This window comes from Plecotus auritus, assembly GCF_963455305.1.
Source record: "Plecotus auritus genome assembly, chromosome: 4".
Classification (NCBI taxonomy): domain Eukaryota; kingdom Metazoa; phylum Chordata; class Mammalia; order Chiroptera; family Vespertilionidae; genus Plecotus; species Plecotus auritus.
The window spans coordinates 144198230-144225988 of NC_137775.1; the positions used below are offsets into that span (position 1 = coordinate 144198230).

General features: G+C 46.6%; 1 protein-coding gene across 1 annotated transcript in view; it reads left to right on the forward strand.

The window, feature by feature from the left end:
• The window catches only part of GLI3 (GLI family zinc finger 3), a 267120-nt gene extending 245672 nt beyond the window's left edge, over nucleotides 1-21448 (forward strand). Inside the window, exons 10-14 of the mRNA XM_080665499.1 lie at nucleotides 3141-3290; nucleotides 4562-4726; nucleotides 10547-10837; nucleotides 14838-15165; nucleotides 16023-21448. Of these exons, the coding sequence (XP_080521625.1) occupies nucleotides 3141-3290; nucleotides 4562-4726; nucleotides 10547-10837; nucleotides 14838-15165; nucleotides 16023-18355 (3267 nt within the window). The 3' untranslated portion in view covers nucleotides 18356-21448. The remainder of the gene's footprint in view (nucleotides 1-3140; nucleotides 3291-4561; nucleotides 4727-10546; nucleotides 10838-14837; nucleotides 15166-16022) is intronic.
• The last annotated feature ends 6311 nt before the right edge of the window (nucleotides 21449-27759 follow it).

Here is a 27759-nt window from a genome sequence, read left to right on the forward strand (position 1 = left end):
AGAGGTCAGTGCCCCCAACTAGTCAGGTATTGCATGCTTTAAAAATTCTTGCAGCCAGCCAGCATGGCTCAGTGGTTGAGCATCGACCTATGAACCAGGAAGTCACGGTCAGGTCACATGCCTGGGTTGCAGGCTCAATCCCCAGTGTGGGGAGTGCAGGAGGCAGCCGATAAGTGATTCTCATCATTGATGTTTCTATCTCCCTCTCCCTTCCTCTCTGAAATCAATAAAAATACATTTTTTTTTAAATTCTGGTATCACATCAGGTGAAAATTTCTGTCCTAATTCTACAGATGAGAAAATAAAGTCCCAAATAGGTGGATTGAACTGTCCAAATGTACACAGCTCCTCAGGAATTGGGTGGATGCACCTTCTGTTGCCCACCATGCTCTTCCCACGGCAGCGGAAGGTCTGCCCTGAGATGAGCCCGCATGCGCGCTCCTTGCAGAGGCCAAAGCAGCTTTGCAAAAAAAAGTAAATATTTAGGACCCGTGGCCGTGTAAAGTCTGTGGTTTCTTAGAATTTTAATTTTCACTTGAAATCCAGCTCCAGGAAATGTTTGAAGCTTAAAATAACGTACATTTGAACAACCTGGAGAGACAGAAAGATGTCTCTGTATTTCTTTGTAGTAACTGATAACATCCTAGGCTCAGCATTTGGACCGTAAACACAAGCAAGATGGACCTGGTCCCTGCTGGCTGAGATCATAGAACTCATTTCAAGAACAAGAACTTGTGGTCTCCATCCAAACTTGAACAGTTTCAAAAAATTACAAAAAGCATGTTAGGTGGAACTCAGGCTCCTCTACGGGGGCAGAAAGCAAAATTTCCAAGATGCTAATGGTTCTGAAAGTGAGGTTGCCTCCGCTGTCCAGTGCAGGACCTACCCTGTCCCGGTCATGTGGAGATAACACTGGGAGTGTGCTTGCTGATTGGCACGGGATTCCCATCACATATTGTCTCAGCTTGGTACCAGTACCCTTCTAGGCATCTTCTACAGTTTGTCACATTGTATTCCTTGTATTCTACTCAGCAAAATAGGGCTCACATTTGGATATCTTTCTAATTCTTTTGAATTCTTGATAGTATGTTATTTTACATAATATAATACCTTGTATTAAAATATTATTGTGTGGATACTAGGTAAAATGAGGTTGAAAAGATAAGCAAAAGCATCAACAGTACAATTTGTTTTGTCCAACAACAGTTTTAGTTTACTGAGGCTCTACCAAATACCAGGAACACTTGTCAATTACTGAGAATTTGAAGCTAAAAGACATGGGTTCTGACCTCAAAGAGTCACTCAGCCCAAATTCTAATTCAGTTTCCAGTTTTAACTTTACCTGCCTCCCCTCCTCCTTTCTTCTTTCCTTTTCATGTATATCAATCTAAGGAGCTTTATTTCTAGAACTTGGAAAAAAAACTGAACCGAGAATAATTTTTATGGAGTGATTTTGTGTGACCATTAATTTTTTGCTCCCTGGAAAGGAGAATTCATTGAACCCCTCTGTGTTACGTGGACTTCAAGGCTGGATTGTCAGCACACATTTGGGACGATCCTGGGTGACGTGAATGGTCTGCAAAAGTGTACTTGAAGCACAAGTTTAAAGATTGCCCCGCACATCTGATCTCTTCATATACTTATGTAGACCGGCATGACTTTTAACAAACACGAATACCTAGGACAGTTGGCTTTTTATAGGAAATTCACACCTGTTTGCCCTGGGGTTGCTACACCGCGTGAACCTGAGTGATTCTGTGCAGCCTCCTTGTTGTCTTCAGAGCCTTTGAAAGGATGCTGGCTGTCTCCCTGTGCGCTGTGCTGTATTACCCACACCCTTTGTTCCTCAGGATTTCTGAGGGCTGCTCAAGGAGAGGAGAATGAATGGTTAATTGCTTTTCTCTCCCCTCATTCCGTTTTCAGCTCAAGAGATAGCCCGGCTCACTTCCTTGTTTCCTTGCAGCAGCCGGCCGCCTAGTGGAGTAACTGGGAAAGGCAGGCTGTGATGGGGGAGTCTGAGGCTCCAGCCCCCAGAGACCACTCACTGAGGAGCCGAGGCGGCAAAGTAATTAAACGTTCTGTCACTGCTGTGCAGCTCATGGGACCCGAGGGGAGCTTTCCTTCATCACACCGTGTTTCAGTGATTGTATTTCTATGTATGTTTGAGAAGGTGTTTGCAAAAACCTTACGTTAAGGCCAATAAAACTGTGGGGTGTCCGGAGAATAAAATCCACAGATCAAATTAGTACACAAATTTCCCCAGTAATCCATAATTGACATGTTAATTATATTGTAATTAACTTAACTTTGATCCAAATTAAGAACCTTCTCTTCCTCTGGTGCTGCCGTTAAGTTTCTTGTGTCTCCCAGTTGTAGGGCACATGATGTTAGACTTTGAATTGTTGGGGAACTCAGGGAAATTCATCTTCGTTTTAGAAAACTGGTTAATAGGACTATGGAACTGGAAAGAACGTTTTAGAACTAGGTCATCCATTTCTTTATTTTATGCATGCGACCACCAAGATCCTGAGAACCTGTAGCATTTTGTGGACGATCACCTGGTTTTCCAGTATCTCAGTTTACTTCTCTGTGATTCTTATTCTAGAAGAAATCCCACTAGTTGGAAATAAAGTGTAGCTTGGAGAAGTGCTTTTGTTGGTGTGTTGTTGTTGTTTTGGGGAGGGGGAGTCCTTATTACAGATTGTGTGTGTTTGTGTGCATGCATGCGTGTGTGTCCTTCTTCTGCAGCCAGCTATGGCCCTGACCCAGGGCCTGGGTGTGTGAGAGCTGGAGAGTGCCTCTGTGGGCAGTGAGCCTTGACCCCCACTTGGTAGATGAACAATAACAGAGACCCAGAGAGCACGTGTATGGCTCACCCTGTTTCACAACTCTGCTCTGCAGATGCCCTGGGACATCAGGCTCCCTCCAAATAGTGTCCCTTCTGTTAGTTAGGAAGTATACACATACAGTTAATATGAGCAAATTTAAGTAAGACGTATACTCACTAGAGCAAAATAACCTGTAATTGGATAAAGTTATCATATAGTCTTTAGAGCATTTTTTGCATTGCTGTTTTTTGCCTTTAGAAATAAGTAATAGATTTTTATTTAATCTCTCTCTTTCTTTTTTTCAACCCCCAGCATATAAATAACGACCATATTCATGGAGAGAAGAAGGAATTTGTGTGCCGGTGGCTAGATTGCTCAAGAGAGCAGAAGCCCTTCAAAGCCCAGTATATGCTGGTGGTGCATATGAGACGACACACGGGAGAGAAACCTCACAAATGCACTGTGAGTACACGGGTGGTGCAGGCTGCCAGCTTGGGGGTCACCTCACACCTGTGGGTGTCTGGATTCATACCATGCATCCTTTGCCATACTCTCAGGGTTGTGCATGATGACTCCAGCTCAGGGGTGGCATGTCTGGGTGGCGGGTGCTGTCTGTGATGAATACAGTGTTTTGTCGAAGTGATTTTTGAAATGGAAGGGAAGCAAGAAATGGAGAAAGAATGCTGACTGAGCTTTGGGGGATGGTGGACAGATTCTAGATGGTCGTGTACTGTCCAACACGGTAGCCACAAGCCACATGTACCTCTTGTGCACTTTCTAAAAAATGTATTTTTTTTACAGATTTCAGAGAGGAAGGGAGAGATAAGAAACATCAGTGATGAGATAGAATCATTGATCAGCTGCCTCCTGCACTCCCCCTTTTGGGGATCAAGCCCATAAACTGTGGGCTTGTGCCGTGACTGGGAATCAAATCGTGATACTGGCTGGGCTCTTGTGTGCTTTTGATATTTGGCTAGAACTACGAAACTAATGTTTAAAATTTGCTTTTGGGAAATTTAAATATAAATATTCCCCTGTGGCTAGCAGGGGGGACAGCACAGCTCTGCAGAGTGGCAGGTGGGCAGGTGGTGGCTGGGACATACTGGCGGGCACTGGAATGAGCACACAGACACAGGGCCTGCCCCAGTGCCCATATCCATTGTGTCAGAGGACTTGGAGGGCAAAAGCCGGTGCCAGCTATGATTTTAAAAACTTAAGTTGACTTTAGAAAAATATAATCTATATGGTGGTAGAGTATTTCCTCTCCCTCTTAGTCTGTTCTCATGGCCCAGTATAAACCTACCCACAAGTAGACTGGGACTCCTAGGAGGCTAAGCCTTTTTTCACTGAGGTGCCCGCCAGGCACACTGGGCACCGCTCAGCCCTGATGCTTTACATTTTAAAGGCCCTTTATAAACACACAAAGCCATATAATGAACTTGGTGCTGAATCTGAAATCAGTGGGAATTCAAGGAGATCAATGAGCAGATAATGAAGCCCATTGTCTGCACTGAGTGGTCTCTTAAGAAAAGATCTCCATGACTTTCACGAGCACTGAAATGCTTTCTCTCGAGCTGCACTAAATCCCAATAAATGCAGAGTTTAGTGGACTTTTGTTACTTCGTTTTGAAAAGCTGCTGACCCTCAAAACGTCAGTCTTCTGTCAATTGGAGGGAATGGTAAGCATAAGCTGTTATTCTGTGGAGTAATCCAGATTTACCTGTTGTCTTCAGTTTGAAGGTTGCACAAAGGCCTACTCGAGACTCGAAAACTTGAAAACACACTTGAGATCTCACACTGGAGAGAAACCATATGTCTGTGAGCATGAAGGTTGCAACAAGGCTTTCTCGAATGCTTCCGATCGTGCCAAGCACCAAAACAGAACACATTCCAATGAGGTAAGGCTCCCCATGAGACACACTTGGGGCCTAGAGGATATGGGTAGAAACAGTGAACCTTCATGGAGACCATATGTGGAGGGAGAGGTGAGCCTGTTCCATTCTGTTTCCTCGTGACCATTCCCAGCATGACTGAGCACCGATGCTGCCAGTGAAGGCCTGGGGCCTTGAGCTAGGGCTGAAAATTGGGCCTGGTTTGGAGAGGAATTCTAATGAAGAGGGAACTTCTTAAAACCACTGGCAAACAAGTTCTACTTTTTTTCAGAACTGCCACCTACTGGTCAAACAGTAGGAGCATTTAACTTGGAATTCCATCCACTTGTTAGGCCAGGAATAGCATGAATCCATGAAAAGGATGACCCTGTGAGCACCAGGCATAGGGTCCAAAGCCACATGTTAACAGCTGGTGGCAGCTTTCCATTGAACAGCCATTTTTATTTGCTTTCTCCAGGTGTAGTATCTTCCACTGCATTATATTTAAAAAAGACTTTTACAGCGCAACCAGCCTTGGCTAAATATGATTTCCAGACATCTTATATTCCAACAGGTCTTGGAAGTTATTCTAAGAAACTCAGAATGGCTTCTAGTTAGTTAAGATAACATATTGAGTATAGCTTCATGGTTGGTGAGTGGGTGGGTGCTGTTGTGTTGCTGTTATTTTTAGGTAGTTATCCCCTCAAAATTTCAGGGAAGCATAAGAAGAAAATGATTTCAGATTCATTTTGTGTACATGTTAATGCATGCCTGCTTGCACACTCCAGCTTCTTAAAGATCTAGCTCATTCTGGCTCCTCTGTGAACCTTCTCTTGAATGAATCCAGAGATGAACAAAAAGGCTTCCATAGTTTGGGTAGAAATAGGAGAGTTACCTAGAATTTGTTAATATGGAACATAGCTCTGCCCCACAAGTATGTCAGCAGTTTGCTTGAAATGTGTGAGAGAAGGAGCATTTTGACCTTGGCATGGCTGTCATCTGACCTCCCAAGGTGCTGTGAAGCCCATCCATGATCTTCCGGATGGAGAGTTGAGAGAGGGAATATGGCTAAAAACAGAATGTGCCATCAGCTCGCTGGCCATGGGCTTTGGTGGCAAAAATGGTCCTCGCTGAGTTTCCTTTCAGCTGAACTGGGCGAGCAAAAAACATCTCTGCCCTAGTCAGTTTGGCTCAGTGGATAGAGCATCAGCCTGGGGACTGAAGGGTCTCGGGTTTGATTCCAGTCAAGGGCACATGCCTCAGTTGCAGGCTCCATCCCCAGCCCAGGTCGGGGCCCATGTGGGAGGCAACCAATCGATGTGTCTCTCTCACATCAATATTTCTCTCTCTATCGCTCCCCCTCCCTTCCACTCTGTCTAAAATATCAATGGAAAAATATCCTCGGGTGAGGATCAACAAAAACAGTAGAAACAAAAATACCCCATCTCTAATGAGATCAACCACACTCCCTAAAAAGCACTCACATAAACTCACACATGCAGGTTCACATACTTACTCTTTGAAAGGTCGCGGTGGAATAAGGAAACATCATTTGGAATATCTTATTATTGACCAACTGTTTGAGGATGTTTTAGGAAAGATGCTTCACCTCCTTTTTATATGTCAACATGCTTTTACCATGTGCAGTGGTGAGTGTAATCTGCTGTACTAGATTAGTGGTTGCCAGACGCTAGCAGGTACAGGGTTTCTTTTTAGGATGGTGAAAATATTCTATAATTTGATAGTAGTGATGTTTACACAACATTGTGAATGTACTAAGTGACACCGAATTGTGCATCTTTTAAAAGGTGTTTTTTTTAGTAGTATGTGAATTATGTCCCTGTTTAAAATGTTTTAGGGGATTTGATTAACTGAACTTAGTATTTAATTAATGTATTTAACTACATTTAATATATTTAAGTATCATTTTGACTAGAAACTTGAGGGTATTTATTCCTATGGATTTTAGGCCAAGGTTCTCTCCTGTTATTGTGGAGAAATTTAAGTAGTGGGTATGTTAGGATTAGCAGTGCATACACGTAAACATACTCTTCAGCTTTTTATCTTTTCATGGACTTTAAAACATGTACACATGTATGTTTGCTGTAATTAAGTGTATTATAGTTGAGCTTCTATTCTTTTGTTAGGTAGAAAGAGCCATGCCCAATAAGAGTTTAATATGCATAATAATATTAAAAGATATCTTGGTTAATAATACTTTTTACCAAGGTTGAGTAGTTTTTTAAATAACTAAAAAATTGTTCATTACAGTTGACATACTTTGTTATATTAGGTTCATGTATACAACATAGTGATTAGACATTACAAAGTGATTACCCTGATAAGTCTAGTATCCATCTGACACCAAAGTTGAGTCATTTACATAAGATAAATTATTAACATTGACCATAAACAGAAATAAAATTTCATTCACAAACATGTAAATTATTTTTCTCTTTTCTTTATATAAGGCTTGTCCTTGCATATGAATGATGGACAGTTTCAGATACACCAAAATTAAGTTTGTCTAGGAAATCCAGTGTTGTATAATCTCACAATCCTAAATAAATCTAGATGCCATCTTTCATTTGTTTGCTTTCTTATAATACCTTCATTGATTTACTAAACAAATATCAATAGCTAATGTGCAAAGCACTTTGCTGTTGTAGGTGCAGCAAGGAGCACGGTGGACTAGGCTACAGGCAGTAATTCCCACTCGAGGAAGCTAGTTCCTCCCAAAGCCACACTAAGCACATTTCCTAAGCTCCGATTTGTTTGTATCTCCCTCTCCATGAAGTTCCAATGGCTCCTCTTTCCTCTAGGGAATGTTAAACTCCTCAGGCTTGTACCTGCGCTCACCCAGCCCACGCCTGCTCTTGCAGTCTTGACCTTTTGTCATCATGACCATGAATGGACCCTCCCAGACAGCCTCAGCTTGATCAGCCATGCCCACACGCATGAAGTGGTCCCGCTGCTGAATCTTTGCTCAGGGATACTTCTTTTCTTCCATCTTCTTGCCCTCATTTTTATCCCTCAGAATCTTGTTCTTCTTTCCTGGTTGAACTACAAGGCCTCCCCCTAATAAAAGCTCTGTTTATTAAGAACTTACTATGTGCAACACATTGTGGTAACCACTTTGTATACATTATCTTTTTTTAAATATATTTTTATTGATTTCAGAGAAGAAGGGAGAGAGAGAGATAGAAACATCAATGATGAGAGAGAGAATCATTGATCTGCTGCCTCCTGCATGCCCCGTACTGGGGATTGAGCCCACAACTTGGGCATATGCCCTGAGCAGAATTGCACCTCCTGGTTCATAGGTTGACACTCAACCACTGAGCCACACCGGCCGAGCTACATTATCTTATCTAACCCTTACCATGACCCTTACCGTTTCTTTTATACCCAATATAGACATTTAATGCTTCCCACGATCATCCTAACTAAAATATGATTCCCTTCTGCCCACATCCTTCTGTAGCATGCACACTTTCTATTGTAGATAATTACATGCTGTTATATTTTTCTTACCATATTTTATAATCCTTGAGATTAACTCCTGTTGTATATAACTTTGTGTTTAGAGTCTTGCCTATAGCAGAGATCATTCAATGTGTATTGAAAAAGTTCTTTGGGTAAATTTTACAAAGTCAAGTATAAACAGTACCAATTGCTTTACAAAGTACCTTTCAGTGCAGTGCGTCAAAAAGGTACTGGCCACGCCAAAAGTGGAGCATGCAGGGCAGGAAATACAGGTACCTCAGCTGAGAAAGTCTGAGAACATTTACCTTCGCCTACAGTTATATTTCATTTTACTCATGGGTGAAAACAAAATTTGAGTGCCAAGCTACATAATTGAACTAATGTGTTTTGTTGTGAAGCCTAAGTTTCCAGAACCTGTGTCTTTTTGGATTTTTGAAGGTGGAAAGTCTATATGTTTACACGCAGGACACCTGGGCACACACGTATGTGCTCTTTGTTTCTGAAATGCGAGAGTTGACAAACATTTGTAGACTCATTCCACTTATAGCTGTGTCCCCATTTCCAGGCGAACCCATAGTGTCCACATGCATATATTTATAGGAGGAATAGCTCTTCAAACATGTCACACTGACCTGGCTTTGTCTCCCACCTTCCTCCAATCCCCCACACACCTGCCCCATGCAGCCCAGGCTGTCTGCTGATGGAGCAGCATGTCATAGCCGGGCAGTGAGCATGCATAGGGCCCATGTCAGAGGACTATAAGGTAATAGCACTAATCATCGGAGCCATTCTTCTGTCCCTAATGCAAAGAGTTTGATGTGCTTATTTCATCATATATATATATATATATATATGCTGCAAATCACAGGAGCTCCTGAATAGAAGTCATTCGTAGTTAATGGGAATCAGTTCCACCCAAAAGAATCTCAAATTTGGAGATGAAGTCTCTCAGGATGATTTTCATAATCCTTGCTTCACTACATTAGGACCTTTCATCATTATTTTAAGCAGCACTCCATCTGTTCTTGGGCTTTTAGTGGAAAAGCATCTTTTAGACATATACACTCTATAAGATAGGGTATCTTTTTTTTATATAATGGATGCATCATGCTTTTTATGATTATTTCTTAGCTAATAGCTCATCTTCTGGTATGTAGATATAGATATAAGTATATATTCATATAAGCATGCGTGAATATATTTCAAGTCAAGTAAACAAATTCATAATTCAAATATTGGTTATGAATACAATGCCAGCAACACTGTAATTTGAGTAATATTCAGCTATATGCATCCATGTAATTTCTGTGACTGTAGCTGTAGACTTGATCACTAGCCCCCATAGAAAATGAAATTAGCCCTAACCGGTTTGGCTCAGTGGATAGAGCGTCGGCCTGCAGACTCAAGGGTCCCACGTTCGATTCTGGTCAAGGGCATGTACCTTGGTTGCGGGCACATCCCCCGTGGGGAATGTGCAGGATGCAGCTGATCGATGTTTCTCTCTCATCGATGTTTCTAACTCTCTATCCCTCTCCCTTCCTCTCTGTAAAAAATCAATAAAATATATTTAAAAAGAAAAGAAAGTGAAATTAACATGAAATAACTTATAGACCTTAGTACTCAGGAGCGGAGCCCAGGCCAGGAATCTTCATCTCCAGGACACCAGCCCTTAGCCCTTTTCAGTTTATGAGTAAGCTTTCATGGAAAGTCTAATAGGGCTTTACAACTCTCAGGATCAGAAAGGTTCTGGATATTCTGAGCCCTGACCATCCCCACAGAATTGTAATGCTACCCAACGGACAGTATTTTAATGATACCTAACACGGAAGAATCTGTAGGCATTTTTTTTTTCTGCCTAAGTGTAAAAAGCACATTTTCAAGGGGGTAGAGTGATATTAGAGCTGAGAACTAGGACATCCATATTTTTTCACACGAGCTCTCCCAAAAGGTATATAGCATTCTTCTGATTAAATGATGGGTATCTTTTATGCTTTCCTTTGTCATCATCATCATGTGTCATCATCAAATAGCTATTCAGAACCTACTGTGACACTACAATACTTTTTCCTACTCAAAGGATAAATGTTTCCAAGATTATAAATGCAGTTTGTATGTTCTTCGCTCTCCCTGACCACTCTCTAAAGCATTAATGTCTTAAAGCTAGATTCTTTAGACCTTGGACAATGTTCAAATGGCCTTTATTAAACCTCTGTATCATTTAGAGGTATTTGAATACCTCAAAGCTTTGTGGAAGTGCTTTTAAAGAATTAAAAATATAATGAGCAACCACAGAAGACTGTTGTTCTTGGGCATAATCACTTTAATAACAATCTGTTATCTCCTTCTCGTGGCATTTGGCAGAAACCATATGTGTGTAAAATCCCAGGCTGCACTAAGCGCTACACAGACCCCAGCTCTCTCCGGAAACACGTGAAGACAGTGCATGGCCCAGAGGCTCATGTCACCAAGAAGCAGCGTGGGGACATCCATCCTCGGCCCCCCCCACCACGGGATTCCGGCAGCCATTCCCAGTCCAGGTCACCTGGGCGGCAGACTCAGGGAGCCCTTGGTGAGCAGAAGGACCTCAGCAACACTACCTCAAAGCGGGAGGAATGCCTCCAAGTGAAAACGGTCAAGGCGGAGAAGCCCATGGTATGTCATTCACTTTCCTTCTGATTGTCCCAAAGCCATCGTAGGTCATTTACAAGAGCTGGAGAGAGCTCCGAGTGAGAATAGACTGCCCGCATCCTCACAGCATCGAGCTTTCTGATTGAAGGAGGTCAAAGCTCAGTGACCTCCGTGACCTGGATTACTTATTGAAAGTCGCTCCACGAAGAAGAACTCAGTTCAAAAAAAGAGTTTCTAGGTTTCCTAAATGGTTTTTAAAGTATATCTGCAGCTGTACTACCTTGTGGCAGATAGAAAGACACGATTGTCTACATTTTCACTGTAATGTAGAAAATCATTCATTGGGTCTTTCTGTTAACATGTGTTCTGTCTTCTTTGCCCTGGCGATTCCAAGTTAAATAAGCCATTGTCTCTATTTTTCAGGGGCTTATAATCCAGTGGGATATGCAGACCAGAGAAACAAATATAACTCCGTGTGGTGGGGCTTTAACACACATCTGTATAAGAACATTTGAGAGGGGAGCTAACCACCAGTGCAGCTCGAGGACGTGATGGGGGAGGCAGAGAAAGAGGTGCTGCCAAGTTCAGCACTCAGACAGGAAAAGGAGCAGACAGATCCTGGCATAGCCAAGCCCCAGCCGTGGGACCTCAGGGCAGTGCACAGTAGGCATGAGGATATAAGGGATTATGTTTTTCTGCTGAGTTTTTAGAAACGGCAGCTTTAGTGCCATGCTGGAGACTGGTTTGGTAGACTGGAGACCATTTCACAGAGGTGTCTGAACCAAGGAGGCGGAGAGCAAGGGAGGGGTTGAAAGGCCACCAGCAAATACCTTTATGGTTTAGTGATGAATGGGATATGTGGATTATGCTACCGTTACAGCTTCTTTCTAACTTCATTTTGCTTTATATAGTTATGTGCCTTAATAAAACAGCCAAGAGTTCCCAAAAGACAAGAAAACTGAAAAGGGTAGCTATCAGAGGAGAGGCAGTACATATTGGCATTTGGCCACGTGTTTAAGGGAGTGAGCTCTGCGAATGTGTTGGATTGTAGTATGTCCCTGTGGAGGCAGAGGAAAGGTGCCAGATAGAAGTCACAGGCTTAGACTTCCAGACACGTGGAAATGCCCCTGCAGGCAACTCTATACTCAGCTCAAGGAAGCATTTCCTTAAGATTAGAAAAGTCCAGCAATTAGATAGACACCTATGAATTCCTGAATGATGTCACGGTGTAGCAGTCCGTATGGGCAGGAAATGATGCACATACAATTCCAGAATTAATGGAGTAGAACTCAATGACTTTTACTGAATTTTAATGACTTAGTGAGTTTGTCTTTGAAGGCTTACGAGTCTTAATGACAGTAACTCTGGTCACACATATTGCAGATAATGCAGGTTTATCATCATTTCCCACTGGGTGGGTAGCTATACATTGCTTTTAAAAAGCACCTTAGTAAAAAGTTTACATCTGTATTAGGACTGATCACTGTACTTTAACCAGGTCATAAACTGTGTTTTATATACTTTTTCTTGGGAGCACATATCAACTTCCTAAAATAAAGTCCGCCTGTGTACTAATTGTGCAGAACATTCCACAGTTTATCCTCAAGTGTTCAATGAAACAAGGAATGTGAATTTGTGGTCTCTTAGATTATGTCACTGAAAGACAATGACTTGTGTTGTTAGGACATCCTAAGAACCCAGAGTCTCTTGTACCTTTAATGTGTATTTCTGGCTCAAGAAAACTCATCATCTCCTCTCCACACACCCATTATTTGAAAAGAAGATAAATAGGAATAAAATTTTACAGCAGTTTGGTCAAGTGACATCGAGGTATTACAAGATGTAAAATATTTTATAAAGTAACTAAATCTTAGAAACATAGGACCAGAAGAGATCACAGAAGCTGATATGAGGCCCCATGTTTTATAGGTCAGGGAACCGAGGCTCCTTGTTGTCAATGAATCAGTCAGTTCCCACAGGAGACTGTTATGTGTGTATATGCACACATACTTAGGGATATCAGTAGACATCTTCATAGACATTTACTAATGCACATGAGATTTGCATTTGTAATAGTCTTTCTGTAAAAGCCTGTCTTTGATTTGATCACCATGCTAAAAATTAAATTCTTTCTTCTTTTTTCTTATCGATCCAACACCCCTTCTGTGTAATGCTCCTAAATGTCTTGTTCTTACTTCCTAAGGACAGTGGGTAATAAGGTGAGGGAATTTCGGCTTCTCTGCTCTTTTTTGTTCTGTTTTCATTTTAACATTTAATTTTTATTCATTTCCTTTTCCTTTAGTGTTTGTGCTTTGTGATTTCTTTGATAGAGAACATCACTCAGATATGTTTCAAACCTAGAAGCACTGTGTTTTGAACATTTAGCTTGTGGACATGTGGAGTTAGATGGTAAAATTCATTGTTTCATTTGTCTAGGTTTTCATAATAAATCACACTGGGGCCGACCAAGCAGATGTTCTAAAAGACTATTTAATTACCATATCGAGGAGTGTAAATCCAGACCAGACATGCACCACCTTCTTTGAGGAAGGTCTGGATACATTTTTTTGCTAACAATTTAATCTATATTTAACTGTTTGAGCCTCTTTAATTGGTTTTCTAATTATAAGTGCGCTTGTGCCTTCTTCCATGCCCTGTGGCAGCGTGTGTCTGCACGTGCTTGTGTGCATTTGCCCAGTTTCGCGTACACACACACTCTGACCTGCCAATCCAGAGAAAAGGGCACCCCAAGCCCGGGCTGCTCGGAGAACCTTGGAGCAGGATCAGGTGGTCTGGCACCCCAAGACTGCGGAAGCAAAACCGTAAGCAAGTCTTACTTGTGACCAGATTTGTGTTTCGCACTTTGATCTGCTTGGTTGCCCAGCACAGACTCAGTGGATCATGTGGCACTCACTTGATAAGTGTTCGTCTGCTCGGGTGTGTGTACTGTGGTTGTGGGAAAAGTGTAACCTGTGTCTGAAACCCCCTCCTTACAGCACTGTGCATTCCACCTGGGACGACAGTGGTCGGTAGCTGAGTGCGTGCAGTGTAGTTATCTCTCCCCAGAGATCTTTTGCTCTTTGGGAACGTGTAGAAGGAAGGGGAGAGATTACAAATTGCTTGGGAAACCCTCCCTGAATAGCTTGGTGGGGCTCTAGATGGGGAGGAGGTAGTTTGTGCTTGTAGAGTATGTCTTCCAGGTATATATTAGCCCAGGTATATAGGAACCCAAGGACTGACACCAACTAGGACAGTGGTCGGCAAACTGCGGCTCGCGAGCCACATGCGGCTCACGAGCTGCAGTTTGCCGCTCTGTTGACTAATGAGTTTGCCGACACTGAACTAGGATAATTATCACTAATGCTCTCTGAGCCAATCAGTTCCTGTTACCCAGGCTTTTTTCTTTTTACACACTTAGTGTGCTCTCAGGGCTTCACACTTAATTCTCACAACAATCTCTACGATAAATAACATGTCTTTATGTTATAGACTAGAGGCCCGATGCACAAAATTCGTGCAAGAGTAGGCCTTCCTTCCCCGGGCTGCTGGCACCGGCTTCCCTCTGGCATCCGGGACCCGGGCTTCCCTCGCAGCCCCGGCTTTGTCCAGAAGGTTGTCTGAAGGACGTCTGGTCTAATTAGTATATTACGCTTTTATTATTATAGATAAGGAAACGGGGGTTTAGAGTGGCTAAGTCATTTGCCCAAAGAATAAAGTCACGGAAGTGGGACTGGAACCCAGGAGGTGTGTTTGCAGAGTTGGCATTTGGACAGGGTTCCATGGTTGTTATGTCAGTCACACCACTTCTAGCCCTCCCTTCCATCTGTTGCCCCTCACTGCATCTCCACTGGGTGGTTCATCAGCCATTGTGGGTGAGGAAGGCTACCCCCATTTGCCAGAACATAGTTCTCCTTCAACCCATTGAGTGTCTTGCACGCCTTGATCTGCATCATCTCTCATTATTGGCTCCCTTTCCCTTTTCCTTTCCAGTAACATTTCTTTCCTTTTCTCTTGACCCCGACAGACATCTCAGCCAAGCCCTGGTGGTCAGTCTTCATGCAGCAGCCAACAGTCCCCCGTCAGCAACTATTCCAACAGTGGGCTCGACCTTCCTCTGAGCGAAGGAGGTGGTGTGGGAGACCTCGGTGCCATCGACGAAACCCCAATCATGGACTCGACCATTTCCACTGCAACCACAGCCCTTGCTCTGCAAGCCAGGAGAAACCCAGCAGGGACCAAATGGATGGAGCACGTCAAACTAGAAAGGCTCAAACAAGTGAATGGAATGCTCCCGCGACTGAACCCCATCCTACCCCCCAAAGCCCCTGCGGTCTCTCCTCTCATAGGAAACGGTGAGTTCCGTGTCAGACCGTGTTTCTGCTCAGGGGTTTTCGGTTCTTTTAAACGCAGCCACGATAATGTGAGAGGTACCGGCCCTGGGTTTTATGTTTGCTAACTTTTCCACCAGACTTAAAATTCTGCTGCAGTCAGACATATTAATGTATGGAGAGTCCATATTTTAAAAGGATAATGCTGACACAAAAGTAAGCCTGTGCATGACTCATACTCTGATGTTGACATGGTAACGATTAGACCAGGTGAAGAAATGCCAGCAGCAGAGGCATCTGTGGTCAGTGCCTGTCCCTTGTTTCTAAAAGTATGAGGTTAGCAGCCACCTTCCTGATGTTTGTCCAGTTCAGGGAAAGGCAGGCAACAATTTGCACTGTCCGCCCAAGTCAGTTTTTGCGTCTGAGATAACACTGGGTGCCTGGGGCACCCCCAAGGGTGAAGATTGTGTGTTTCGGTTTCATAGGGTGTCACAGGGAGCCCTGAGTGCGGACGTGACGTCCTGTAATGCCTTTGGCCTATAGCCGTGCCTGTAACTTCAGTGCTGTGTACATGCCTGAGCTTTGCATTCTGTCCTTGCATTAGGCCTGTGAGGAATGGAACTGATCCAGGCAGTCCTTACTGTTTGGTCTAACCAAGGGTCCCAGAACTTGCCCGTGAGCTTGTAAATAAAGTTTTATCAGCCTCCAGCCACACCCACTCCTTCGGGTGCCTGTGGCTCTTGGTGCTGCAAGGCAGAGGTGGTGGCTGTGACAGAGGCTGCCTGGAGTGGGGAACTGACAGCCTGGCCCTTTCCCCCTCTGCTGAGGCCTGGATCAAGTCATCCTGAAATGAAGTCACCTCTCCCACACTTTCTCTGCAGGCACCCAGCCCAGTAACAGCTGCAGTTTGGGCGGGCCCCTGACCCTCCTCCCCAACAGAAGCGACCTTTCCGGGGTGGATGTCACCATGCTGAACATGCTCAACAGGAGGGACAGCAGCACCAGCACCATCAGCTCGGCGTACCTGAGCAGCCGCCGCTCCTCGGGCATCTCCCCCTGCTTCTCCAGCCGGAGGTCCAGCGAGGCATCCCAGGCCGAGGGCCGGCCCCAGAATGTGAGCGTGGCCGACTCCTACGACCCCATCTCCACCGACGCCTCCCGCAGGTCCAGCGAGGCCAGCCAGTGCGACGGGCTGCCCAGCCTGCTCAGCCTCACGCCGGCCCAGCAGTACCGCCTGAAAGCCAAGTACGCGGCTGCCACCGGCGGGCCCCCACCCACGCCGCTGCCCAACATGGAAAGGATGAGCCTGAAGACCAGGATGGCCCTGCTCGGGGACGGCAGGGAGTCCGCGGGGACCCTGCCGCCTGTCCACCCTCCCCGGAGGTGTAGCGACGGGGGAGCCCACAGTTACAGTCGGCGGCCCCTGCTGCCCCAGGACGCGCTGGGCCACGGTGTGAGAAGAGCCAGCGACCCGGTGAGGACGGTCTCAGAGAGCCTCTCCCTGCCCAGGGTACAGCGTTTCAATAGCCTCAACAGCTTCAACCCTCCGGCTTTGCCTCCATCCCTGGAAAAGCGTAACTTAGTGCTGCAGAACTACACGCGGCCGGAGGGTGGTCCGTCCCGCCACTTCCGCACGTCCCCTTGTCCTCCGAGCATCGCCGAGAACGTCACCCTGGAGTCCCTGACCATGGACACCGACGTGAGCCTGAACGATGAGGACTTCCTGCCTGACGACGTGGTGCAGTATTTAAATTCCCAGAACCAAGCTGGCTACGAGCAGCACTTCCAGAGCGCCCTCTCTGATGACAGCAAAGCGCCCCAGGGGCCCAGCTTGGGGGGCGGGCATGGCGACTTCGACCAGCCCGGGCTGCCCGCCAGCCACGCCAGCCAGCAGTACCGTGAGCTGGAGCAGCCCTGCCCCGAAGCCAGCAAAGCCGACCTGCCCATTCAGTGGAACGAGGTCAGCTCCGGCAGCGCTGACCTGTCCTCCTCCAGGCTCAAGTGTGGCCAGCGGTCCACAGCACAGCCAGCGCGGGCCTATGGGTTGTATAACAACATGAGCGCCCACCCGCAGAACCCCTTGGGGAGCGGGGCCGGCCCAGCGGGGGTCTACCAGAGCCTCGGGGAGCACTGCAGCGCCTATGGTGGGCCCGAGCACCTGGCGGTCCACAGTGGCGGGACCAGCACCAACAGAACTGTCTTCCATGAACAGCCCTATAAGGTCCAGCAGTACGGGAACTGCCTCAGCAGGCAGCCTGGTGCCCCGGGCTTGCTCGACGGTGCCAGTGGTGCTGGGATTCAAGCGGCAAAGCTGAGAGGCACCACTCTGCAGGGGAATGGGAGCCAGCCAGATTTTAGCCTGTCCATGATGCCCAGTGAATCAGCTGGCAGCACGGTGAATGGTGTGCCAACCCGATACCCGGTGGGACAGGGGTACTTGGCCCATCCGATGCTCAGCGACAGCGTGCACCACCAGGGGGCAGGCCGCCCCGGGCTGCCGACGCTGGGGCAGGTTAGCGCTACCTCACATATCAATGTATATCAAGGGCCAGAGAGCAGCCTGCCAGGGCCTCCCAGCCTAGGGGGCCAGCCGTCCAGCATGGCAGCCGTCAGGGACTACCAGCCGTGCGCAGGCTACGGAGGCAGCAGGCGCCAGGCTGTGCCGAGAGGCAGCCTCGCTCTGCAGCCGGGACAGCACAGTGACGCCAGTCAGACCTGCAGGGTCAACGGCATCAAGATGGAGACACAAGGGCAGCCCCATCAACTCTGCTCCAACGTGCAGAGTTACTCTGGTCAGTTCTATGACCAAACCATTGGCTTCAGTCAGCAAGACCTGAAAACTGGCTCGTTCTGTCTCTCAGAAGCCAGCTGCCTGCTGCAGGGGGCTGGCACCGAGAACTCCGAGCTACTGTCCCCGGGCGCTAACCAGGTGACAAGCACAGTCGACAGCCTCGACAGCCACGACCTGGAAGGGGTGCAGATTGATTTTGACGCCATCATAGATGACGGGGACCACGCCAGCTTGATGTCAGGAGCCCTGAGCCCAAGCATCATTCAGAACCTTTCCCATAGCTCCTCCCGCCTCACGACGCCGCGAACGTCCGTGCCGTTGCCAGCGCTGTCTGTGAGCACCACCAACATGGCCATCGGGGACATGAGTTCTTTGCTGACCTCCCTCGCGGAAGAAAGCAAATTCCTTGCAGTTATGCAATAGGCGCTGGGGAAAGGACTGCCAACGGACGTGAAACTTTAGGAGTTTAAACGGTTACATTGAGTCATTTTTTTGCTGGGTTTTTGTTTTTGTTTTTTTTTTTTTAGTTTTGTATGTATTTTAGCAATCTCATCTCACATCTTGGGATGTGTTTCAAGTATATTCCTTTTATGGAAAAGGACTCTGAAAAACCCTAAAGTATTCTAGGGAGACTGTCTTCCATTTCAGTTTGAATCAGTATTGTTACACGCGAAACATCCCCCCTTTTTTAAAAAAAACACAAACCCTGTAAGTCTGCCCCCGTTATTAGGAAACCAGTATAAATGTGTGATGTGCATGTTCTTCTTTCTTTTCGAAGAGAGGTCAGACGAAAGGGTGTGACATGTTCCTCTGTACTCACAGGAAGCAGGAGTGGTAAGCCTCTGGCCAAAGGCTTGACTCCACCTTGTAAACTGTCCTTTCCATATGCCCAGTGTTCGTTTTGCTTCTTGTTTGTTTGTTTTTTAAATTCCCACATTGGGCACAAGAATGGACAGTGAGTTTAAGAATCTTTTGTGGGTGAATTGTTGCTTAGATCACAGATGTTTTGACATGCCCCCCGCCTCTAATTCAGTTCAGGGCATACTTTTGACAGGTGCCACAAGTGGAAACTTGGGGCTCTTGAACGTCAGTCATTTGCTCACAGTTTGGGTTTAAAATTCTTCCTGTCCATCGGGTGCTTTGGGGGGCAGGTCTGTAGGGTCAGTTCTCAGTTATCTACTTTGCCTCTTTCTCTGTGAGCGCGCAGTGCCATGCAGCCTCCCAGGAGGAGCAGGAGAGCCGGTGGATGGCACGCAGGCACGCTGCTTCTTTCTTCTGTTCCGGTGAGAAGCGAGGTGGGTGTAGGTTGAAGCTGTTGTGTAGAATTAACTAGTTTGGGGAATATTTGTAGGTTTGCCGTATTTGTTGATCAGTTCCATCTCTTTACCATTATCCTAGATAACTGAGAATCGATTGTATGTAGTGCTAAGTACAATCCCACAGCTGGCTGTCACTAACATAGGGAAGGACTGCTTCTATTCTAAGCGCCCTATTTTCAGGGATTTATAAAATTTAGTTGTAACAGGAATAGCTCATGCACAATGATAATTGGAATAAATTGCTTCGACCATTTTTGGTATTTGAGAGACTAGGTAAAATATCTGTATGGATGCCTTTTTATACCCTGCCGGTTAAATGCTGCGTCCATTTAAGAAATTAAATGTTCTATGCAGTTAACCCTTCCTGTGGGCTCAGTCTGTCCTTTTGCTTTGGATTAAACGATTAGAAGAGCGTAGCTTCTTCCCATGTGCAGTGGAGACACATAAAGAACATACTGTGTGTGCACAGGGTACATGGATGATGCAGCGTTTTACTTTTAAAAATAGGTCAACTATTAAAATTTTAACACCTGAGACTATCTGCTGTGTTCTTCCCATTGATCCTGGAGTTGGATTTATCCAAAGTGACTCATGGTTCCGTTGTGGCTTTCTCCCTGTATTCCTGACATTTAAATTAGCTTCAGAAAGGCAACATCAGATACAATAATATATTGGATAATAGAAAGAATGTGAGGACCAGCCCGTTTTTCTCATGTTTACATTCTCTAGTTTGGACCAAGAACCTCAGCGTGGAGGTAAATAAGACAGGGGGTTTGCCTCCCCCTGGATGTCCCCGAGACCAGCAGAGGGATGCTGGGATTTCTCCTCCACATCCCGCCATCCTCCCATGTGCAGCGCCTTCTTTTAAATCAAAGGATGCATCTGCTTTGGAACAGAGCCCAGCAGCAAAAAACAGCTCCTTAATCTGAGCTCAGTACAGTTGAGTCTCTCCCACGTTCAAAGGGAAAGTGAGGCTTTTTCTGCCTTCATCAGATAGGTCCTCCCGATCTGGTCACAAAATCAGTGATCCATTCCCAGTGTCTCCTTTTTCCAGGAACCTCCAAATCCCCAGGTCCTGGCCTTACCTTCCGCTCTTGTGGTTTCGCCCAATCTCTGTTCTCCTCTGCCTGAGTACTTTCCTCAGGAGTTGCTGGATGGGACCCCAGTTTCTCAGTTCCCCTACTTCCCCTATCATCTGTGCCTCTGCTTTTTCTTCTGGCTTCCGGTGACTCTCCGGGTTGCCCAGTTTCTGAAAACATGTTTTCCTTGCTCCTGCCTTTAGATGTGCAGGAGACTCATTCCAGTGCAGCATGTGGCTCCTCTCCATCTGGAAATCTCAGAGCGACGGATCTGTTGTGACCGTCAGTGGCAGGAAGGTCTTCGGGGCCATTGAGAAGTGTCCTGTCGGGATGTGGATCTCTGTAGACTTGGCACCTCCTGTGGTGGGAGGCACCCCCAAGCCTCCAGCCTTCTCTCCACCGTGTCACTGTTGTCACATCCTCCTTGGTTATGTAGGCTCCTGCATGGTGTTCCTGTCTGACATCTTCGTTAAACTGTTTTTACATGTCAAACCATCTTTGTTTTATTTTCTACAGAATGAATTAGAGACTAGTTCAATGTGCCCTGCTCCTCACACGTGGGCTCATCCTCCCGAGCCACAGAGTTTTGATTCTTGCGATGTATGTGCCTTATTTTGTGTTAATCGTGTCGATGCAAGGGACCATTTGGTGTTGCCCAATCAGAATTCAAGGCTGCATGCGCCCCAGCCAGCGGAGAGCACACGCCTGTAGCGACAGTAGCGGAGTCTGAGCTGTCTTGTAACCTGGTTTCCCGTGTTGTTTTGAACCGATAGGAGGATGTTCTCTTCGGACAAGTTACTGTTGTGTATCCTGCAAACGTGTAAGATAAAGTACAAGTTCATTTTTTTCACCTTTTTTAGATTTTTTAAAAAATGTGTAATCCTTTTTTAAAAGAAAGACATGTAAATACATTTAAGTATTGTAGGCATAGCGTCCAGACGTGGCCGGCCCGGGCCTCCCTGGCATCTGCCTGCCTCCAGAGCGATGCCCCGCGCCCGCCTCCAGCCCAGAGTGCAGCCGCCACAGATGGACTCGACTTTTGCTTTCAGAACCACTTAGTCCTTTTGTAACAAAGAGAAAGAACAATGTTTCTTACAATGTCAATAAAAAAACTCTTTGTACTGAAAGTTTTAGTGTGTTGCCTATTTAATGCATGGATGAATGGAAAGAATGCTTTCCTTGGAAAAATCCAGAGCCTGTGTTTGGAACAGACCCCCACACACCGCAAGCCAGGTGCCCTGGTGCTCGGAGACCCAGATCCTTCATCTCTAAGGTGGAGGAGATGCTGACATTCCTGCTAGTGAGAGTGAGGTGTGTGCTTGGACACACTACTTGTAACCAGGATCGGTTTTTCTTAATGTTATGGTTTGCCAAACTCTATGCGGAAGGACCTACATAGGTTTCAAAGGCCAACAGCTTAACTTGTCCCTCGTTTATATATTATCCTCTCATTTCGGAGGGTCTAAGGTAGGACACATATCAACAGAAAATCTGACACGGTATAAGGCCACTTTTATGTGGCTTTTAATAACTGACTTCAGATGAAGGTTAAACAGCTTACCTCATTTGCCTGCTATTTTCTTGTCAATATTCCCCAGATTTCTGTAACAGACTCCAAACGGGCCCCTCCCTCTGTCTGAACAGCAGCAGGTGTCCTTGCAGCCAGCAACCAAGGGCACTGGTCTCAGGGCTACAACGATGGGCAGGGCCTCATGCACTCACCTGCACAGGCGACCTGCACGAGGCCAGGGAACTGGTGTGGGATGAAGTCCCTGTCCTCTCCCTGTCATAGGGATGCTTCATGTTGTTTTAATCACATTGTTTTAATCGCAAGTCAAAATAAATAAGAAATGAGACTAATAGAATGGGGAATGGGGTGCATGACACAGCCTCCTTAGTCTGAGCAGGCACGCAGGTACAAGTCAGCTTTGCTTATAAGATCTCCTGTGAAGGACAGGAAGGAGGCAGAGTCTGAGGCAAAGTGGTGCAGCTGCAATGCAAATGGTATCTCCTAAGGATGTATTTTAGCTCAGCTGATTGGGCTCAGTGCTTGAGCAGTGACCCATGAACCAAGAGGTCACTGGTTCGATTCCCAGTCAGGGCACATGCCCCAATTGCGGACTCTATCCCCAGTAGGGGGCGTGCAAGAAGCAGCTGATAGATGATGTTTACCTCTCATCGATGTTTCTGTCTCTATACCTCTCCCTTCCTTTCTCTCTAAAAGCAATAAAGACACATTATTAAAAAATAAAGATGTATTTTAATTAATTTTTGGAATTCAGAGGTACTATTATCTACTGCCCAAATGAGAATATAATAGAAGAAAAGAGGGAAAATTTTAACCCACTGCCAAATTGTCATACTTATCCCTTTTTCTGCCAGGGTCTTCTCTTCATTTCCATGGTAGTGTTTCCCCTTTGGTTTTACTTTATATTGTATTGACTATTCCAAATACAACCTAGGCTTGACCCCACTGATTATCTAACAGGAAAGAGGAGAAGACAGGAGGCAGCTGATATTAAGGAAAATGGAGCAAGCATTGAAACTAACTGGACTGTGGGACAGATCACCTGTCCAGGGACAAGAGAGAGGGAGGTAAGCATGAGAGCAGGTTTAGCCAGATGTGTGGTATGGGTACAGGAGGTCAGAAGCTGAGGGGATCCAAAGGTGACACCAGCCTCTGACGATGCAGTGGGGTCTGGCAGGTGTCAGGAAGGCCAGTGAACAGAATGAGCAAAGAGTGAGGAAAGGAGTGGGTGATAGGATGGAACAGCATGGAGCAGAGAGTAAATACTCATTGCTATTTCACTAGGGGATCCAGATTGGACTTACTGGGCATTAGACTCAGGTAGAAGGTTATTTTTATTTTTTTCAGGGAAAATAACTTTAAAAGATGCCTTTGGCAGTGGTTGTGGGTGGCACGTGGAGAGAAGGGGGTGTGGGGGGTTGCCCTTGGAGTGGCACAGGCTGCCCTGCCCCTGGGGAGCAGGAGAGTGAGCCAGCAAGGGCCCCGGTGGGCTCTGCCCCAGCTTCTTCCAGGCCCCAGGAGGCAGGCTCCCGCCAGTCAGCAAAGCCCCAAGGTAGTGGGGTGCTGGGTCACACCAGGTCCCATCGTCCGGGCTTTCTGTCACTAGCTCTTCGCCAAGTAGGCAAGAAACTTCATTGGATTTCCCAGTGAGTAGTGCTTCAGGGTTATTTTGCTTTATGTTACATGACTATTTAATGAAGTAACAGGGCCCTAGCTGGTTTAGCACAGTGGGTAGAGCGTGGGCCTGCGGATTGAAGGGTCTCAGGTTCGATTCCGGTCAAGGGCACATAACTCATTTGCAGGCTCGATCCCCGGCCCTGGTCGGGGCTCATGTAAGAGACACCCAGTCGATGTGTCTCTCTCATCATTGATGTTTCTGTCTCTCTCTCTCTCCCTCCCCCTTCCTCTCTGAAATCAATAAAAATACGTATATTTTTTAAAGTAACCGGTTAATGCCTCAGTCTTACCTCTGCAGGCTCTGGTCATACCTCCCTTCTGCCCCAGGTTCTCTTCTGCGGGCGCCTTCTCAGCCTGGCTGAGCGAGCAGTGACAGGTGGCCTGGCAGGTCTGTGACCAAGCGGCAAGGAGCACCAGCAGCACTAAGGGGCCGGCGTGGCTGGGGCCCTCCGGGGAGAGAGGAGGCCGTGGACTGGCTGAGCCTTGCCAAGCAGGGCGAGACGCTGCCTGGTTGGCTGTACGTTTTCTCCTGCTCTGCTGTGTCTCACAGGCTTCTTGCTGAAGCTCCATCTGCAGAAACACTCCCAGTCACTCCAACGAGAGAAGCCGCCCAGGACCCTGCCCTTGTCTAGTCTTGGAGTGTGTGCTTCACCTGCCAGTGGCGAGCGGGACATCGCAGCAGGCACCCCTCCCCTGGCTCTCTGTGCTTGAACGTTGGAATAACTCCCCCAGTGTGTGTCTGGGGATGTTTGTGACCCCGTGTGTCACTCCTGTGTTGTGCTGAAGCCCTGAGTACCAGCTGGAGTGCTTATGAGGTAGAGGTTTGCCTTCTCTGAGGCCAGGGCGAGAGGAGGCAGGACGAGAACCAAGCTCCTGCACTCCTTGGCTGGGCTGCTCTGAGAACCTCAGGCCCTGCGAAGGCCCGGGGAGGGACAGGGAAGGCTGCCCCTGCGAGCAGCCCGGTGGGCTGTGAATCCGGCGGCCCCAGGGCCGTGTTCTTCCCCTGCAGCTGTGAAGGGCCCAATGATCCCCGCTCGGAAGGCTGGCTGCAGCTCTGAGCTGGCAGATGCAGGCCTGGGGCTGCAAGGGCCAAGTGTGCGGAGGTGAGATTCACGGCATTCCCAGAGGAGAGGGAGGCAGCCAGCTGGCAGGGGTTACTGAACAGTCAAGCCAAGGAATGTTGTTGCTGTTTGGAAGGAGACAAGCAGCTCGCTACCTCCCTTCTCCTCCGCCTCCGCCCAGGCGTGGAGACGGAGGTGCGCCAGGCTCTTAGGTGGAGCAGAAGGCACAGAGCTGCTTCGCTCACCACCAGGATGAGGGGCTGTGTCTCCAGTGCGTCGACTGCATTTTCATTTGAAGATGACTTTGACACCCCCAGATGTTTTACCCAAAACACACCTCCAGGCAGTTCCCAGAGGTACTTTTTAAACACACAGCGAACTTGGTGGGCAAGGAAAATAAAATTGGCTAACAAACAAAACAGCCCAGTGGCTATGCCCCACGCGGGGGACGTCTACCGTCTCCTGCATCAGGGATTTCTTCCCGGCCCCGGGAGTAACAGGCGCTCTGCGTGACTGACCAGCAGTTACGGATTCATGGCACAGCCATTCTTTTTTCTGTGTTTTTAAAAGTTGTTTAGTTACAGTTGATATTAGTTTCAGGTGAACAACACAGTGATTAGACATTTCTATAACTTACAAAGTGATCACCCCGCTAAGTCTGGGACCCCTCAGACACCATGTAGTTATTACAATGTTATTGACTCTATTCCCTATGCTGGGCTTTACCTCCCCGTGACCATGGTTATAACTGGCAGTTTACACTTTGTAATCCTTTTCACCCAATCCCCAACCCCCTTCCCATCTGGCAAGCATCACTTCATTCTCTCTATATAAGACTTCGTTTCTGTTTTATTTGCTCATTTACTTTGTTTTTAAGATTCCACACATAAATGATATATCATATGGTATTGGCCTTTCTCTGTCTGACTTATTTTACTCAGTATCATACTCTCTAGGTCCATTCATGTTGTCACAAATGGCAAGATTTCATTATTTTTTATGGATGAGTCATATCCCAGTTAAAAAAAAATTACATATATATATATATATATATATATATATATATACACACACACACACACACACACACACACACACTGAGTGGCCAGATTATTATGATCTCTGAATGCATAATAATCTAGCATATATATATATATATATATATATATATATATATATATATATATATTAGAGGCCTGGTGCATGAATTCGTTAATGGGTGGGGTCCGGCCAGCCTGGCCAGGGGGAGGGGACATGGGCTGTTGGCCGGCCTGCCTGCTGGTTGAACTCCTGGTCAAGGGGACAATTTACATATTAGCCTTTTATTATATAGGATATACACTGAGTGGCCAGATTATTATGTGTTCAGAGATCTTAATAATCTGGCCACTCAGTGTGTGTGTGTGTGTATAAATAATCTTATTTATTCATTCGTGTATTGATGGACACTTAGGTTGCTATTAAAAATAATTGCACAGCCATTCTCAAGAAACTCGCTGCTCCATGTACAAACCCCACCCGCTCCCCCAGCACCTCCCATGTGACCTACATCCTTTCAAAGATGAGGTCATGAAACATCATGATGAAAATATTTTCCCCGCAGTTCATGCAAAGAACAAAGCCCAACGATCCCATCCGAACCCCCTCCCCCTCGAGTGGAGATAAATGTGTCACTGGAGTGAGGTAACAGCTGACCCTTTCTCACCCATCTCTGCTCCATGCTCCATCCGCGGGGCAGTGACACGCACACTCCCCTGGTCTCCAAGGCATGTGGGGAAAGAACAGAACGTTCCATTGACCGCAGACAGGAGGCCGGGGAACAGCCTTTCCTTGGGTTGCCTTGACCCGGAGTGTCTTCACTTGCTGTGCAGTTTGAGACGATTTAGTGTCACTTCCCACTGTTCCAGCTGAACACCCAGCAGCTTCCAACGTGGCCACGGCCCAGCTTGTTTGAAACGCTTCCCGAGACTATCCCAAATCAAGTGGACTTACTGTTCGGCCAAAAGGAAGGGTTTTGAAAATAAGCTGCTTTAATCCATCTTTGCCGGCCATGCACACCAGGATCCCAGCTTCATGCAGACACAGGGTTTCCCCTGCAGAGTAGGGTGCCCAAAGGGTAAAGGAGAGGGGTGCCTGACACCATCCCCAGCTGCTATCCTGCCATTCAGTTTTGGCATTCACCCAGCCAACGGTGGTGCTGGCAGACTCCGAGTTAAGAGCTCAGTCTTCCATGAGACCGCCCCCACTTCAGAAGCCAACCTCAAGTTCAAGGGGCCCAGGCCACTCGCACTTCTGACTGACCTGCTACAAATTCAGGGGTTCCCTCAGGTTGATAATTCTCTAGAAGGACTCACAGAACTCCTCAAAGTGCTATATGTGTGTGCACAGTTTTTTGTTTGTTTGTTTTAAATATATTTTTATTGATTTCAGAGAGGAAGGGAGAGGAAGAGAGAGATAGAAACAGCAATGATGAGAGAGAATCATTGATTGGCTGCCTCCTGCACACCCCCTACTGGGGATTGAGTCCAAAACCCAAGCATGTGCCCTTGATCAGTATTGAACCTGGGACCCTTCAGTCCGCAGGCCGACACTCCATCCACTGAGCCAAACCAGCCAGGGCTCACAGTTTTATGATAAAGGATGCAACTCAGGGACAACCATGTGGAGGATGCGGAGGGCCCTGCCCCTAGAGCTTCTGTGCACCCCCCACTCCTTGTGGATCCTGTCACCTGCCAGACACATCAATGTGTTCCCCAACCAGATGGCTCCACTGAGTCTCAGTGCCAGAGGTCTCACTGGCCTTTCCTATGTGGGCAAATCGACAAAATTGCCTTGACCGGTTTGGCTCAGTGGATAGAGTGTGGGCCTGTAGACTGAAGGGTCCCAGGTTCGATTTCGGTCAAGGGCATGTACCTTGGTTGTGGGCACATCCCCAGTGGGGAGTGTGCAGAAGGCAGCTGATCGATGTTCCTCTCTCGTCGATGTTTCTAACTCTCTATCTCTCTCCCTTCCTCTCTGTAAAAAAATCAATAAAATATATTTTTAAAAATCGACAAAATCACTGTCCAGGTGACTGAATGAAAACTTCAGCCCCCTCCCTTCCCAGAAGCCAGGCTGGCTCAACCTCTACCCTCTAGTCGTATGGTGGGTTCCTCTGGTGACC